The sequence below is a fragment of the Coptis chinensis genome, chromosome 3 (assembly GCF_015680905.1).
Source record: "Coptis chinensis isolate HL-2020 chromosome 3, ASM1568090v1, whole genome shotgun sequence".
NCBI lineage: Eukaryota > Viridiplantae > Streptophyta > Magnoliopsida > Ranunculales > Ranunculaceae > Coptis > Coptis chinensis.
Window position 1 is genome coordinate 81,401,485 of NC_141458.1, and position 18,609 is coordinate 81,420,093.

General features: G+C 37.5%; 1 protein-coding gene across 7 annotated transcripts; it reads right to left on the minus strand.

Moving 5' to 3' along the window:
* Positions 1–7,464: 7,464 nt before the first annotated feature.
* LOC147511082 (mitochondrial import receptor subunit TOM40-1-like) lies at positions 7,465–15,584 on the minus strand. 7 transcript variants are annotated; one of them, XR_015219183.1, is made up of 8 exons: positions 15,338–15,569; positions 14,827–14,999; positions 13,458–14,243; positions 12,039–12,157; positions 11,307–11,375; positions 11,135–11,218; positions 10,855–10,942; positions 7,465–8,691 (listed from the first exon to the last, which is right to left on the minus strand). XR_015219183.1 is itself a non-coding variant. In XM_086602901.1 (8 exons), exons 4-8 carry the CDS (start codon positions 11,343–11,345, stop codon positions 7,857–7,859), a joined length of 387 nt encoding a protein of 128 aa, XP_086459027.1. In that variant the 5' UTR covers positions 11,346–11,375; positions 12,039–12,157; positions 13,458–14,999; positions 15,338–15,571; the 3' UTR covers positions 7,465–7,856. The 7 variants fall into 7 exon arrangements, 4 of the variants coding, with proteins under 4 accessions (XP_086459027.1, XP_086459028.1, XP_086459030.1 ...); XR_015219182.1 differs by having other exon boundaries at positions 13,458–13,541; positions 13,630–14,999; XM_086602901.1 differs by having other exon boundaries at positions 7,465–7,940; positions 8,600–8,691; positions 13,458–14,999; positions 15,338–15,571.
* Between the last annotated feature and the right edge of the window lie 3,025 nt (positions 15,585–18,609).

Consider the following 18,609-nt stretch of genomic DNA (forward strand, 5'->3'; position numbering starts at 1 on the left):
ACCTTCCACCCATCATGGCCGTGGATCTCCGTCTTCATAGAATCCAACGCATCCAGAGTGTTTGTGAGACTGCGGATGACGTAGCCAATATCAAGGCTCAGCTGGAAATTTGAGCTAAGTTAGAGAAAGTTAAAAGTTAGAAGGGGAAAAGAAAGAAGGGGGAGAGGGACACACTTTTTCCCAACCGGTGTATATCGCGGCCCTGTGGGAGGCAAAGGAGCCAGAATCTCCATAGGCTTGATCCCGGGGAAGGTGGGAGCTGAAGAACAGTGACACGACCACCACGGGATTATCTAGAGTAGAGTTGTGGGTGGTGACGTCCCGGTCCCTGGCTTTAAATTGTGGGTGCCAAATTTCTACCGGCCCAGTAGGAACTGTCTCCTTCCCAAGGCAACGTGATGGAGCCACAGGCCGCGGTGAACCCGACCGTGATCCATTGGCCGAGGTGGTGGAGGCGGCGACTCTAGCTTTCTTCGCAGGAGGGCCCTTGGCGGCCGCATCAGTGGGCTCACCACCATCAGAGTCACTATCCCAAAGTTTGAGCTTGGATACATCCATGGCAACGGTAGTGGCTGTGGGGTTGGCAAAGTCGTCTTCCTAATTAGCAATGGATGAGTATGACCTTGGGATGTTGTTGGGCGTGGTAGAGGAAGTGCTAGGTGATATGGTTATATACTAAAAACATTACTTTTGTATTAACTTTAATTCTTTATATTTTGAATGAGAATCATATGGGCAAATGTTATGCATATTATATATGTTATTAGTTATATGCATGTATTTAATACTTTATGTTGTAGATGTTATGGTGTGCACACACAGAAGATTATATCATCAGTACCTTATAAAGTATAACTAATCGTTCACAACCTAGATGGATTTGGACAAACCATTGGTACGGTTGTAGTATAATCTGGTATTAGTCTATCTTGATTATAGGATTGCACTAGTACACTTTGTGTGTATTGAACATGACCAAGTGAGGTTGTTTCTCCTTATACTGACTATATAAGAGAACAAACGCCTCTATTATTATGGATGCTTGTCCTCCTAATCTGGATATAATAACGGGCACTTACATCCATTGTACATTACTTTAAATCATCAATGAGTGAGATTCATTGGTGAATCAACAAACTCGATGGATTAGGTAATGACATTGTATATAAGGTGTGATGTTGATTATAGAAGAAATCCGTGTCCCGTAAGAAGTCGGGTTGATGATGTCCCCTTGAGGAGCTCAAAAAGATTGTCATGTAAACCCTGCAGGTGGATTTATTCCGACATGACAATGAGGTTGAGTGGTACTACTCAAGGACATAAGAAGTTGATTAATGTAGTTGCCAGTAACTTGACTTAATCAATGGGCAATCGATATCTTAAACACGGGGAGATCAACGAGCATATAATATGGAGCCCATAAACGCTGACACGTAATTTGGGATTAGGGTGGTAGTGCAACAATGGCCTTTAGTGGAATAAGCCATTTGTTGATGGACTTGGGCCGTGTGTTCAGGATGAACATGGGAAGCCCAAGCCCGTCAGGAGGTCTAACCCTAATTTCTCCTCATGGTCCCTGTTGTATCCTATAAATAGAATACTCTTTCTCTCTGGCTGAAATACACTATTCACTAGTTTTGAAAAAGAGGCAAGAAAAGTAGATCTGAATTCATTTATGATCTTGAGAGAAAGAAGGGGATTGGTAGATCGTTGTCCACACAACGTCCAATCTATTCTAAAGGAATACAACAGAAGATCAAGGGGTTGATTGTTGATTTCGGATTTGATAAAGCTTGGATTTTCAGAGTTATCTAAATCGGATTCAAATGTATGTTTTCCAATCACAAATCGTGGACACCCATTAATTTCGTTGCGCGTGTTCGTAATTTGTAGTGGTGGCGGCCCTCCGAGCAAGTGCTTGTGAATGAGAGATTTTGGTGGTATACCCAAATGATCAATGAACTGGGTGTTTCACTTTACAACATTTTAGGGGAGACTGTTTGGGTTTCCTTTCTTTGGGCGGTGGTAGCAGCAGGTATAGAGGGTCGTGGTACTTGCTGATGGCTTTGAGTGAGTCAAGGAGGAGTGTACTTCCCTTGTCAGGATCGATGTCGAGAATGTCACACTAACTGCTTCCTAGTTCGTGAAGCTTGTTAAAGATCTTAGAGGAAACACCGGTGTATATTTGGGACTGCGAATCTGGAGCCCAACCTAAAACATAAAGGAGTAGATGTGTTACTATAGGGATCCTTAAAAAGTCAAACACAACAACTAGCCACACTCACCACTTTCAAGAAAATGGAAGTGCCTCAAGGATATGTCAGGAGGTAGATCCGCGGAAGGGAAGTTCCCTGACACATATAGGGGGTAGTGGTGCCATACTTTATCGGAGGTAGTGATGTGGATAACAAAGGACTTCTTCCACGGACGCACACAGAAGGATTGATATCCTATGCTCCCAAGTTTGGTCCTCTTCTTTATGAAGTAGTGGGCGGTGATGTCATGCAGGCAAATCTGCAGAGTATTCAATTTGTTGTAATAGTTCGCGGCATACATGACTCGCCAGAAGTTGTCGATGCCTTGACACGACGGTATGTTGAAGTGGTTGTAAACTTCAACATTCAATAGAGACAAGGGGAATCGCAGTCCAACCGCTATTTGCCCCACTATGGCTACTAAAAACCTTGGTCGCGGTGGGACTAGGAGGGGAAAGTGGGTGACACCGGGCACATGTTCTAAGATTACATCTTTGGGAATACCATAGGCAGCTTGGACCGCAGCAAGGTTAGGTCTGCGGTAATAAAAAGGAGGAGGTGGAAGCACGGGTGGTCTTCCAGAGGTTGTGGGGACTACGGGTGGATGAGGTTAGTTCACTTTTGTTGGATTCGAAAAATTCCTTGCAACAGAAAAGGCCTTAGCATGTTACTTGAAAGGTATTTTATAAACTTACTATTTTTTGTATATTTTAATAATGTATATTCGAATGATGTAACAATATTTGTAATACATATATAATAACAATTTTGGAAAAAATTGGTAAAAAAAACACCACAAGGTTATAGAGAAATTACTTTGGTAGACAAAAGGTAAACATTAATTTAGAAGTACACAATTTTTTCTTCTATTATGAAATTGTATTTGACAATTTGGGATAATCTACAGGGGATATGAGAAGAGCGTGGCTTTATGGGGACAAATGTCCGATACAATTACTAATATAAGCAATAAGGAAGAAAATGTTATTGTCATTTTGACATCCCTATTTTTGAAAAAGATTGGAAGTAAGTTTAAGCTTTAACATCATATTTGTATTAGTTTCCAAAATGATTGCTATCATACTAAACTGTTTCCTATTTAATAGTGCAACTCCAAGTGTGTGTCTCATCAGCAACAAAGCTTTACATAAATTTGGATTTAAAATATGTTCATGAAATGAGAAAAATGTAATTTATGATCAGTTTTATTTATAAAATTTTCAATTATTCATATTTTCTATAATGATTCTCTTTTTCAATTGTGAAAATTTGAAGACCCCGATAAAAAAATTTGAATAGAAGAAACAGACAATGAAGAACCAATTGCATTAGAGGAAAAATGTGTAGGGACAGGATAACAATAAAAGAACTCATAAGATATGGGATGGAACCAACCAATTAGGTTAGCCATTTATTATTACATTATTTTTCATATATTTTCAATATCATATGATTGATATAGTTAGTTTTGTAATCTATTACCTTTTATAGAGAAAGGTCTTCACATGCAAAGGAAAATTTGTAAAGTTGTTAGGGACCAACTGGTACTATGAAACTTGCGTTAAATGTATCATAAAACACGTTGATGGTGGTTCAGAACATACATGCACAGATTGTGGAGCCAAATATTTAAAACCAAAAAAGAGGTAAGTCTTCCAACAAATGTCTAATAAAAAGGAAATTTAGTACAAATATTCTAAATATTTTAATTTACAGATACCTTTTAAAACTACGTGTTGAGGATGAAAATGAAATGACTGCTTTCGTAGCTTTTGATAACAAAGCAGAAGATATTGTGAAAGTACCAATTGCAAAAGTTCTTGATTTATAGAAAAAGGCAAGTGAAGCATAAACACGTTTAACTTTATTTCAATATTAAATTATTATTAACTGTTTATTATATAATTTGCAGGGTCAAGATTTCGATGACATTTGAAAAGAACTTGAAAACAATACTGGCAATGATTGGATCTTTCAAGTCAAACTCAATAAATATAGTATGCTTGAAAAGTTTCCATCATCTGAAGATAATAAGGATGCTGAATCAATGACATAAAATACCAAGGTATATTCAAATTTTATTACAATTCCTTTTCCGAATATTTTATTTACTATTTTTGAGAAAATAAATAACCAATATATTGTTATGTTAACATGCAGCACTAGATTTCCAAAGAAATTACTGAAGAAATTCGACCATCAAAGAAAGCTAAAAAATGAAGAGTAAAAGTGATGAGGACAGTAGAGTATCAAGTAATTGAAGAATCTTTTGGAGAGGAATAAATAGTTCTCAGTAGTTGAATAATTGTTTTTCTTTTATTAGGATTTTATCTTAATCATCAAGATATTATAATACATTCATCACTTTTTTTATAATAATGTCAGAGTCTAGATCATTATATAGGATGAAGATAATGCAGCTCAAACTCGGACCCCATTATGAGAAGTAACATATATCTTTGACAATAAATATGTGTTATCTATCACACATAAACCTTGGAAAATTATGATATAAACATGATCTAAATATTCAATATCAAATAATCCAAGAAATAACCCAAAAAATGCTCAAACAATATTTGCCTGAACTTAATTACTACACGGAAGCAGATAAAACATTCTCAAATAGAAAGCAAACTTTCATGCGTTGATAGTGCTTAGCCTCGAATATTGATCTGTTTCTAATAAAGTAAAATATCAAAGTTCTAATATACGAAGATAAAGTCAGAAACCAAATGAAAGTCAATGAATAAGTTAACGGTTGAAAACTAGCTATTTTAATTGGTTGGTTTAGGAATTTAAGTGAAAAGGAAAGAAGGTCAATAAGTAGAACCACAAAAAACATTCTCAAATAGAAAGCAAACTTTCATGCGTTGATAGTGCTTAGCCTAGCTTTTTTTATTATTATATCTATCTTTTACCGATTGATAACCTCTATTTTTGATATCTATCTAATTTAGATAAATATTAATTAATAAAACTCCTAATCAAAGTACAAGTCCAGCACAAGTATTGCACTAAGACAAAAATACGCCAAAGGAAACCTATATATACAACTCAACCATTCATAAGTACAGAAACCTCTATCACAAAACTCGGAGCTACAAAGCAAAGGTACCAATAAATTAAATTTTTGTTCTGTGAATTAATAATTATTATTGTGTTCTAAATCTAATTAAGAACTTAGTTTGAATTATATTGTTCTATCAATAGCTACTAAGATTATTTAAAATATTGCAGGTAAACCGCATGGATATCGTAGATGTGGACGCAACTAATTGCGGATCGATAAATGCTAGAATGATGATTAGTGAAACATTAACTAATGCGTGGAATACAATTGAGCAAAATAGACTCTGTTACTACAGGAAAAATAAGAATACTATTTCTTATGAAGACTACAAGGGATTGACAGATGAGGTGAGTTGACGTGTGGTATTAGAATTTCAAATAAAGAATTAAGTTAGTCTATAAATTATGATTAAAATTGGCAAGAAATAATGAAGGTCAATACACCACTACGACATTATTCAATGATACTTGAACAAGAAAAAATTGATATATGTGTTAATATAGAGCATAGCCAACTGCGCTATATTGACTTCCCAAATCATTATATTTGGAACAAGAAGACAAAGGTATGTCACATATTTTTTAAACAATATTTTTTTTTGTAGTTTAATTTTTAATTTTAATTTTAATTTTAATTTATTTATTAGGAATGGATTTGAAAATAAACATAGAAGATCAGTAACAGTGATTATTTTGTCAACTATCTTAACAAGGCATAGAAAAGAGAAATGTTGTCAATTGGAGATAAAGTAGATAAAGTATCAACATAAGACATGAATGAAGATACATATTGAGATTGTCAGAGTTGCAAAAAGATACCGATTACGTAAAATAAATTTAGGAGATTTTGTTCACAGACAAAGTTTTGCATATTTGGATTTAATATATTTTATTTCTTTTGAAAAAGACAATCTTACCTTAACTAACTTGATGTGTATACATAATGTTCGCAAACTTACATGTGAAATATTATTCACAAGACTTTAAATACATTCGAATTTAGAAAAGAATTACTGATAGCAAACATACACACAAAAAACACACGGATAGATATGAACATAAAAATCTATAAATAACTATACAAGCGTTATGCTCATAAAATAGATGTCATATATGTTGTAGTATACATGCTTATCAAAGAAAAATTAACTAACCTATTATCAAATCATGATGTGGAGCACAATGAGTTATAGAAAATTCAGAGCCACAAGTTATCTGTCATGTGAAAAACCATTTCTATAACATTACAATTGCTCCAATAGCTTTTCACCTGGATTCATGAAATAGGACACAAGGAAAGCAATTGACAATCGAGTCGTATTAAGAATGAGGAAAGTAGATGAAGTATCACTAAAGCATATTATTCTATAACTTATCAGTTACCAGCTGTCCTACCTCGCATAAATGCACCTGTGGTAAAATGCGGACAAATATTATTTTCATGATGAACCCAAGCACCCAAGTTTCTTCTCGACCTTCTGGATTTGGTTAAAAAATATCCATGTCATCTGCAACATGTACCAACAATCGGCATGCAAACCAAGAATTGGTAAGTTGTGTTTCATAAAAAAATCCTTTTGGCAACAAAGAATCCTATATGACCTTTAAATACTGTGAGGAAGAGCTTACCATGACATGAGGAGCAATCCTAACACAATAAACAGGAAATCCAGTGTAAAATTTTAAGGGTCCTCCTGCTTTCAGAGTTTTAAGGGCACAGTTCAAAGAGCCGGTGTAAGGGTACTTTCCAGTCGCATCGGGCTGCATCTTTTGTATTTGAGTTTTAACGTAATCAAAGGGCAGACTGCTAGCTGAAGTGAAGAATCTTGAAACAGCACTTGCTCCTAGAGAAGGAAATGAAACAGGAACAGTTCAGCAAACCAAAGAGAACAAATATGGTTATTCCTTTGCACAGACATCAGACTCCAAGAAACTCTACAAGAGAAATATCTGAAACAGTATGATTATAGTGTATTGGCCAAGTTACTCAGTGCGAGATTCAATTATCAGGCACTTAGTACTCGAATCACTTTTATCCAGCATAGAAAGAATATGCAAAATATTGAGAAGAAATGAGGTCATTGGTTGTGGTAAAGAACTTTGTTTTAACTTTTATCTAGGAAAGGCATCTCAAAAATACAATTTAACTTGCAAATTTATAGTACAAACAAGTAATAATGTGCATATCCATGTAATTAAACAAACAAAGAAAACTAATATACATTGCTTGTAGACGCATACAAAACGAAATGATTATATATCTTATTGACTATAGTACTAGCATCACCCAGACCAAATGTATCCTTACAAAACTCAACACTTTGATCGTAGGAAGTGAGCATGCCCATATTTAATGCCATTTCCCTCACTACAGTAGGACTTGCACCTTTCCATAGGAATAAAACCCCTTTATCTGCAACAATACGATATAGAGCATGGAACAAATTTTTGTAGTGCCTTCTTTGTTCAAGAGGTAAGGTGGCATCAGCTTGCATTCGTATGAGTGCTAAATTTGTTGGACTGCCAACGCTAGATCCAATTGCTCCAGCTGTCAACCCAACAAAGGGCCTTCTGATAGTGAGGTAGTGGCTTCCCATCATTGGCCTCAATTGCCTTATTAGTCAAGATCATGATGAAATTTCAGAAGCCCAAAAAGTCATAACCTATCTTGCCTCCATCAGTAAGTGATGAATTCTTTATATAATTGCATCTCTAATGTTTTATAGGGGTTAAGATCATTCACCAATAAGCTCATATGCATGTGTAAAATAATAACACTGTGATCGATCATAAATGTAAAGGAAGCATTCCTTTAACGAACTTAAGTAGAAAGAGCAAATTGTTATATGAACAGAAGTGTACACTACGGTGGATTCCATTTCATTCATAAGATAAAGGTACAACATCAAAGTGAGTGACTACGTGTGCAATATAATTTGGTTCAGAAAAATATTAAATCAACTTATATACAAAAATCTTGCTTGGTATATATATATAGACAACATTGGAGAGCAATCCATGGTGGGTTTTATACTAACCAGGAATTCAAAAGGAATTTTTTATTTGTGTTGTTACAAAACCTGCTAAGAAATACTATGGCCTCAATTACATTTGCCATAATTTTACACTACTTAAAGTTACAAACTTACAGGGATGTATATCGTCCTTTTCTTTAATCAGTAAATACATATGTGAGTAAGCAAGTAACTGATAAATATGTGTATAGTCATCACCTAAATGATCCGAGCCTTGCAGTTGTGTATGTAGCTTACCTCAGCAATCCAGCTGACAAAGAAGCTCGATCTGCTGTGGCCGGGGCAACACAAAGAACTAGCGTTTAGAGTGTTGCACCGCCACCGAGTACCTATCAAATGCATTGAGATGGCTTATTTAAAGGTTGGGAGAATTTGTAGATTTATATGTAAATTATATAGAAACTTCGAAAGTACGAACAAAATATACAGAGGCAAATGGAGCAGCAACAGACCAAATAGCCCTTCAATCATGCTCTTAGAGCTCTATCATCTTATCTCTAATCATCCCCTTTCAAACACCTTCAAATCGGCCTATAAATAAATTACATGCACGTGTACCCTTTCAAATATAATCTACAAGTACAACAATCCCTTCTGAAGAAGAGAACAACTTTCACCCACAACACTAACAAAAATTAACAAGCTTACAAACAAATTATATAACAAATTATAGTTTAACAACTTCAAAAAAATTTAAAGACTTATTACTGATGGATAAATTGACCTCATCAAAAAGCGTTTAACTTTTGAAAATTTTGTTAACAGCACCTGAAGTAGTGATAATTTACACTACCCCACAGGGTTAGATAGCAGCGTTCCCTACCCATTTTCAGGTGCCCAAAGAACAATAGAACTTCTATGCATCGATTTTCAATCCTATGTCTAAAAAGAAGGGATTCCATGTTCTTGAAACCACTCAAGCATATGAAACTTTTCATGGAGCACAGACCTTACATCTTTATGCGTTGATAGTTATGCGAAAGCGGAAGAAGTATAGTAGGACTTAGAGATTTTGAAATGAACAGAACAGGGAGAAGTATGGATTATGAATCAGTTGACAATCATGCAGTTTTGAACAATTGGTGTAAAAGTTATTTGGCATAGTCCACGGTTCAAAATGTTGTAGCTCATAATACCTAATCATCGTAAAGGTCATCCGCTGAAAATGGAACACATGGTATTCCGTTCGATGGTTGCAATAAGAAACCGAATGGGTTATTATCAACGATAACAGTTAAAGCCGCAATTCTTTGATAGACATGAGAGATCCTTCACATGCTCTCGATACTGCCTGTGATGTATACACCAACAAGTTTTATAAAATACCAAAAGAAGGTACAAACCTTTGAGCTCAAGCAGTCAAACATCAGAGATGCTAAATTTTCACCAATTTTATAATCACAACAACCGAGAACATTATTCTCATACTGTCTTGAAAGGAAAAAGAATCATCACAGTACCAAGAAAAGGTTTAAGGAATGACATAAAAATAAAATGCACTTGAATAGGCCTCAACAGAAATCGTAGATACCATCACTAACCTATACACTACAAACCCTAAAAGCACTAAAGTTTAATTTTGTGATTTGATTCATACATGTGTCGGGAACTGGAAAATCTGAATACCTTGAGATCTATATAAAAAAATGCATTTGCTAAGAAATGTTTTTAAACTAGCTTATTTCAGCATAGAGAAAATTTCATTTGCTACAGAAGAAATAAAGTGGGACAAAGCATCGCAGATAAAACAACAGCATACCCAAACATAACAACACGGTGCAACCCAAGAACCAGGACAAGAAAGACAAATATTCAATCCTCAATTAAGCCCCAAACAACATTTCAAGTAACCAACCTCAAAATATGACAGCCTCCAACCAAAACACAAATAGGGTGTTAATCAACCCCTCCCACAAATTCGACCAAAACAAACAAAATTCCTTTATAAGACACTAGAATCACTAGACACCCAATCAGGTCAAGAAGAAAATAATTTTTTTACACCTTATTCAACATGTTTGCTCTATTACACTTAAGTATGGCATATAAGACAAGATGTATCTGCGAAGAAGGTCTCTCTCTCTCTCTCTCTCTCTCGATCTACGATAATGTCAGGTGAGACAAAACTAAAAGAATCTAGTTGTTGTAAATAACCATAACAAAAATAGAAGGAGATTTTGAAACTCCCCAATCAGGACTAGGCATCTGATAAAGAGCAGCTAGAAACACCCACCTAAAATGTTTCCAATTTCAAAAGTATATTTTGGATCCTAAAATCGACCAGTCCAAAAAGCTTTATCTCTTAATGAAAAGTTTACAGGTCCAAAACCTCAGGTGACTAAATCTTTTTGATTTTTTAAGTTACGATGCTTGGGTGATACTAATAGAATGGTTATGTGATCATCAGTTTATCAACTCTTAAAAGAGGATCCTAAAGGGCAAGGGTACATGAGCCATTAAAAATTAATCTTACAAGTGCAAGATATCCTCACCTCTGTAGAAAGAATAATGGTGAGACCCACATTCAGTCACTCTTCCAAAAATGCAGCCATTAGAATCAATCTTTCCCCTTAGACGACACTGTCACCAGCAAAAATAGTAAATCCTCAATATTGAGTTCGTATACAGTTAAAGGATTTGAGAAGTCCCTTTCCCTGATAACTTCCAAAACATGTGGCTACACACGTTCCCACCAACACACCCACAGCCACACAAAGTCACCAATAACGCAGTATGTGGTAGAAGTATACTTCCTAGATATTGACAAATTACCTGACGGAGTATGTAATCATACCCAACACTTGCTGTGATATCTCTTGACATGAGGTTAAACATGAAATCTAATACAAGAGAAACCTGCACATCAAATGACGATATTAAACAAAATTATGATATAGCAGTAGTGACAGGTAACAACAAGGTCCTTTTTTAACAACATTCTTACATTCTCATATAGCTTATGCACATAGTTAAGAGCAACCATCCCATTGCTTGCTACTTGCCCTGTTGCTACCTGCAATGAACATTGATTCATTTTTATTTATTGAATAGTATACAATATCAAATCATACAAAGTCATTAACCAAGGACAAGAGTGACAATCAGAATTGCCTATAAAAAATCAAGAGGAAGACTGCATAACAACACCACTACGATGCAATAAAATATGTAAAACAACAGTTATTAATAGGGAAAAAATTGCATCACGTGCTCAATTACGATAAACAATTACGATACACTGAAGTCATGTACTCAACGTGCCAGTAGCTTAGTTACACAATCCATAACAAATCTCAAACAATATAAAAAATTTGAATGAAAAACAAAGAACTTTAATCAGATTAAGTTCACATGTTCCAATCACTTTTTTTTTCAAATTTCAAAAAAGTTTAACTGTTCCACTGTGAGAGTGTACTGGCTATAACCATTTATCAAAGTAAACAAGTAACCATCTATGAAATGATGAAAGTATACTCTTGCAGAAGCCATAAATATACAAAATCTTGCTTGGTATTTATATATAGACAACATTGGAGAGCAATCCATGGTGGGTTTTATACTAAGCAGGAATTCAAAAGTAATTTTTGATTTGTGTTGTTACAAAACCCTACTAAGAAATATTGTGGCCTCAGTTACAATTGCCATAATTTTACACTACTTAAAGTTACAAACTTACAGGGATGTATATTGTCCTTTTCTTTAATCAGTAAATACATATGTGAGTAAGCAAGTAACTGATAATCCGACCCTTGCAGTTGTGTATAGCTTGCCTCAAAGCAATCCAGCTGACAATCCCTGCTCCAGAGTTCGCACTTCAGCGGGAAAAGAAGTGTAATAATAAAAAAGAACTACATATGAACTGAAGGAAAACTATTAATAAAATAAAATTCCAATACGAACCGAGGGAAACTATATATGAAATGGATGCACAAACTTAAAAAAAGTATGGGTGTAAGAGGAAGAGATATTAGAAGCAAAATTAAAGGTACCATTAACAAACTAACTACCCTACCTACAACTTAATAGCCCTTCAACTATGTTCTTAGAGCTCTATCATCTTATCTCTAATCATCCCATTTCAAACACCATCAAATCTGCCTATAAATAAATTACAAACCTGTGTACACTTTCAAATATAATCTACAAGTACAACAATCCCTTCTTATGGATAGAAAACTGCGCGGATAACATAATTCTCATGGAGGAATAGAAACTGGGAGGGGTAGGTTTTTTAGCCTATAAACCTATTTTTGTAAAGCGGTCAAAATCAATAAGAAAGAGTAAGCCAAGGTTTTATCCCGCAACTCAGAGGAAACTATAAGGTTTGGCAAGCTCATTTTTTACTCTAAGGAACCGATCCAGCACCTTGGAATCCCCATCCAAACTAAGGAGTTCAAGAAAAAAGACTAGGTGGAATAAGATTTGAAGAAAGATTCACTTATTGTTAAGCTTAGATATGCCAACAGATAGATGGTTGTCCTTTGTAGATAGCGTCAAGCTAATAAAATTGACTAAAAAACTTCAGAACAACTGAATATTAACTACTGGCCTTGATTTTTTTATGTGAATGCCATATACTGTTCATCGGGTTCCTTTATGAGGTGTTTCATACTTTCATGTACGGTTATGAGGTGAGACACACATTCAGTCACTCTTCCAAAAATGCAGACGTGCAGCCATTAGAATCAATCTTTCCCCTTAGACGACACTGTCACCAGCAAAAATAGTAAATAAAAGATTGGTGGAAACATGTTATTTCTAGAGGAGAGTTCTGTATTTGATTACTCTGTCTTTGTACACTTACAAAGGTTAGTTGGCATTTGCAATTTTTTTGTGGATACCAACTTGGGGATGGTTAGTGGCTTAGTCTGTGATGAAATATTGAAGAGGATTTTGATTGGGAGTATATTATTGCCTCATGCTGCTGTTTGTTTTTCATATTATTTAACAAACTAAAGATGAGGTAGTAAAATTCGGAGTTTGTATATATTATTGTCAAGTCTGGTCATCTTGTTTTCTTTGTGGAACAAATACAAGATTTGCCCAGTTTCTGTCGTCAACTCATAGGGAGGAGGAGGGGGCTTTGACAAATTACCTGACAGAGTATGTAATCATACCCAGCACTTGTTGTGATATCTCTTGACATGAGGATAAACATGAAATCTAAAGCAAAAAAAACCTGCACATCAAATGACGATATTAAACAAAATGGTGATATAGCAGTAGTGACAGGTAATAACAAGGTCCTTTTATAACAACATTCTTACCTTCTCAGATAGCTTTTGCACATACCTAAGAACAACCTAAAAAAGGCAACTCCCAAAAGAAAGATTACAGAGTAATGGTAGTCTTCACAAATGCAATAGTAATTGAAGAAAGGTTGGCTCTGAGTATGCTGACTAGAGCATTTTCAGTGCCTAAAAGAGCATTAGATAAATGATTGGCTGTGATATAAATGGGAGGGGATGGGGAAGGAGATGGAGAGAACATAGGAGTTGGACATGATTCATCAAAACTTATATTCTTATTAGCCAAAGTTGCATCATATGAGTATAAATTCACATGTAGATTGTGTGAATTTATACAAGTTGGGGTTGATAACTTCTATAGTTATCTGTTTCTAATCAGATGGAAACATTTTGAAATGGTGCGAGAGGAGATGAAAGATAAATGTATTCAGACTGAATCAGGTAATAATTCTGCTTAATTGGTGAACCACCATCCTGTCTTTTTCCACCGCAACTAGCTCCTCGCCTTTCCTGGACATTGGTATATCCTTATCATGAATACTTCCATGAACTCTATCAGCACACTGGCTTTCTGTCTCATATCTTTTCCTTTATAATCATATAATCTCCTCCTAATCAGGGCATCCAAGACCCTAACCCCAAAGAAAAAAACATAGGTAGATCGGTCAAACCCCTATCTTCACAACCAAACAATAAATCACCTTACCTTATAAAAACAGTTTTGAACAGATTAGAATACCCAAGACATTCTTATAACATCTTCCATTTTTATATAGAAGAGGGGAAGGCCACTGTTTATATCCATGTTCATATGCTTTAATCAACCAGTTGGATCAAACTGAGATACTATTAGAATCAATACATTTCCCAAAAGTACATGATAACAATGGAATACAAACAAGCGGTGCAACATATCATAATTGTAAAAAATAAAAGAGAATGAATGGAATCAGTGTATCCCCTTGAAATTGATTCACCTAGACAAGGAGATTAAAAAGGATTTTTTAAAGTCGGATGTTTCTATAGAATGAAAACCTCATTAAATGACAATAAAATAAGATAAAATGACCAACTTGCTAGCAACTTTTGCAGCTCCTGAACCACCATGCCCATCCCAGATTCCGAAGAGTTCAAACTCCAATGTGGATATAATTAACGTAAACCAAATGGGGAAAATCCATAGAAACTTCAAGACAAAACTTCAAAAATCAAAACCTGTTCAATTCCTGGAATAGGCCATTGGTAATAGCAAACATCCTCCATTGGAAGTTTTTTGCCTCCTCGGTGCAAACCCATAAGATCAGAAGCAATACCAACTCTAAAAGGAATTTGGTCTTCGACGTGAGTAATCTGAACTTGATAAGTAAGGTGGAATGAAAAATCACAACCTGAAGATTGAAACATGATATACATTGTGCTATTTTAAAATGGTGCAAACATCAACTATTACAAAATAACATATGTACTTTGCTTTACACGTGATGATGGTATATATAAATGCCTTAAATTGCCTCCTAATAATGAAATAAGATAAGAGGTATGGGAAATTAATAGTGAAATATATGTTTGTGTTGCAAAAGACTGGTAACATGGACATAAATAGGTGCTCTACTTTAAGTAACAAGGACAATTAATTCTCCTATTTCATTTCTTATTCTTGCTTATTTTCTATCATTAAAAGAATTTTACCCTGACCAACTCAAAATGTTTGAGAGCCATTACGTACAGGATGACGATGATGATAATCACTTTTTCCTCTATAATTGACGGAAGGAATTCTGCACAGCATGACTGTATTATCAAATATTACAACCTCAAAGATCACTTGTGTTGATTCTTCTCTCTCTTCTTTCTCTTTTATCTTTTTCCCTCTCTCTTTTCTTTTTTTTCCCCTCTCTCTTTCTCTAACCTCTCTCTTTATATATCTTCTAACCACTCCCCTTTCTCAAACCGCTCTCCTATCCCATAATCTTCTTTCTCGTCCCACGATCGCTACTTGTCCACCTGTCTCTTTAGGTATCTTGGCCTTGCTACCGTGCTACTTGTCCCCTTTTGGGTCACTGAAACCCTACTGACCCCTATGCCCCTCCGGATTCCGTGCCCCTTTAGTGCTCTGTGGATTAGATCCTACGCTCTTTCTCCCTCCTACCTTATGCCACCTCGGTCCAGAAGACATGTCATCTTGATGATCATGAATTAGGCCGATACAGATGGCCCCTCTCGACCCTCAGACCACCTGGAGAATCCCGTTTGGGGGCTGAGATACAGTTCACAAACTTGATCCATGGTGCATTATTCGTTGTATCCTTTTCATGCCGGCGTGTGTCCTCTCTTGATTGACACGTCACTCTATCTTTGCTCGCGTGCTCCACACGCCTCCACCTGTCATGATTGCCTACAAAACCTGACTCCTCATTTTTTTCCCTCCACGTGTCGCTCATCGTCTGGCCCCTCGCCTCCGGCTCTTCGACTTTCGCACCCTGGAAATTACCCCTGTACCCCTGGTGCTTCTAATCCCGTTCGAACTCTTCCTTTTCTCTTCAACTCCATTTCGTTTCCTCATTCATTCTACTTCAACTTCAACCTCTCCTTAATCCTTTCTCTGCTCCAATCATCCCTCCCACTCCTCTCTAATCATCCTTACTGGTGATATTTCCACTACTTTTGCACAAGTCTTCAATGTCTCCTTCCCCTTTGCCCGCTGATGCACCATAAGCCAGGTTTGTTTTCCTCTTTCTTTTCTCTTTCAACTCTTTTCCATACATTGTTTGTTGTTCTCTGGTGACCCTTGGGTTCCTCACACTTGCCACTTTTAGATCCATCATCTTTCTACATCCACCTTTCGTACTGTTTGCATTATGTCGGCTTCTGAGTCGGCGAGCTCATTCGCCGTTAGATCCACTAGATCCGGGACCCCCTCTTCTAGGTCTAGTAGCCCCATCGCCGATGGGTCAGAGTCCGCAGCTTCAGACTCGGACGGCCCTACCACTGTCCCCTCCACCTCAGGGAGACTGTTTAAACTTCCTCCACCTCCCTCTTTTTACCGCAGACCCAATCTAGCTGTGGTTTATGGCATCCCTGATTATGTTGGTCTTAGAACATGTGTCTGGAGTTACTCACTTCCCTCACCTGGTCAAGCCTCATCTGGGAAATCTGGTCGTTACAGTAGGTCAAATAGTGGTCGGTCTACATTTTCCCTTGTCACTACTAGATGTGGAAGTATTCAATCATTTCAACATTCCGCCATGTCAAGGTATTGGTAATTTATGGCGTGTTAGGTATGCCGCTAACTTCTATAACAAAACCAACTCCCCCAAAATCCAACTCCGCGACATAATCGCCCACTATTACATAAAGAAGAGCACCAAGTTTGGGAGTGTAGGCTACCAATCATTGTGTAGCTATCCGCGAAAGAAGTCCTTCATTCTCCGCATGACTACTTTCTACAAAGTGTAGCACCACTATCCATTGTATGTGTCCAGGAGCTTTCTGTCAGCAGACATACCTCCTGAAGTTTCTCCAAGGCATTTACATTTTCTCCAGAGTGGTAAGTGTAGTCGGTCAGCCTATGCTTCTTTTTAATATTCTCATTGCTAACACCATGTAACTTTCTTGGGTACAGGTTGGAGAGCAGACTCGCACTATCAACTATACGCCGATGTCTCCTCAGAGATCTTCCAGAAGCTCGGTGAACTAGGAAGTGACCAGTGTGACATTCTTGGTATCGATCTGAACAAAGCCACCCCTCTCCTTCTGGACCCAACTCTCAAAGACTTTGGCAAGTACCAGGGCCCCTTCTACTGTCTGCCTCCTCCCAAGGAAAGGTTGCCCAAACCTTCCCCCCCTAAGACCAAGAAGAGGGGCTACACCAAGAAGATATCCCATACGTAAGTTGCTGCCAAACGAGCTGCGGCCACTCAGTCACACCTTCCCACCGCGGAACTTGCTTCGGGCAACCCAAAAGGGGCCCTCTCCTCTTTCTCTTCTCTCGCTGATTCGGAGGATGATTTCGAAGTTGTCGGCTCCCCTCTGCACTCCCCAGACATGGATGTCACAAGGCTGAAACTGTGGGATAACGATGAAGAAGAGGAGCCCACTGACTCGACAAAGAGCCCACCCACTAAGAGATGCAAAACTATGGGGACTTCCGCTGCCCTTTCTGCCCCAGCACCCATGTTACTACGGCCAGTGTCTCCCCCACGACGCCCAGGCAAGGATCTCGCACCTGTTGGGCCCGAAGTCTGGCGTCCTGACTTTAAGGCTAGGGATCGTATGGTCACCCCCGAAACTTGGCCTTGGACAACGTTGCGGTGGCTTCCACGCTATTTTTCATCCCCCATCTCCCCCGGGACTAGGCCTACAGTGACTCTAGGACCTTTGCTGCTCACCGTGCTGCTATCTATACTGGCTGGGAAAAGGTGTGCCCCCTTCCCCTCTTGCCTTGGTGCTTTTTACTGATAACATATTTAATGGCCCTTTTGTGTTCAGCTAAGCTTGGATATAGGCTACGTCATCCATGACCTAACCAACACTCTGGACACCCTGGATGTGGTGAAGTAGGAGATTAATGGGCTTGAAGGCTGGAAAGTGCGATATGCCCGTCTGGAGAAAGACCGCGATGACTCACGTCTCGCAACTCTAAAATCGCACAAAATGCTCCAGACCGCGGAAGAGACTTTCCTTCAACAAATTTCCGACCTTCAGGCCAAAATGGAAAGTGAGAAAGCAGCAAGTAAGGCCGCTGCTCAGGCCGTATTTGACCAATCGCTAAAGGTCGCTTCTAATCACTTTCGAGATCTCGCCGAAGAGAAGATTGCCAGGGAGCTCCAACGTCAGCTAGCTGATCTCACCGATGCTGGGAGACTCCTCCCCTTGCACTTCTTTGCCTCTACCCTTGCTACTGACCCCTCTGCTGCATCTACTCCGCCACCTAAAGGAGATCTCAACACTGTCCTGGTAACAGATGATGCTGTGGTGGAAATATCTGAGGGCTCACCA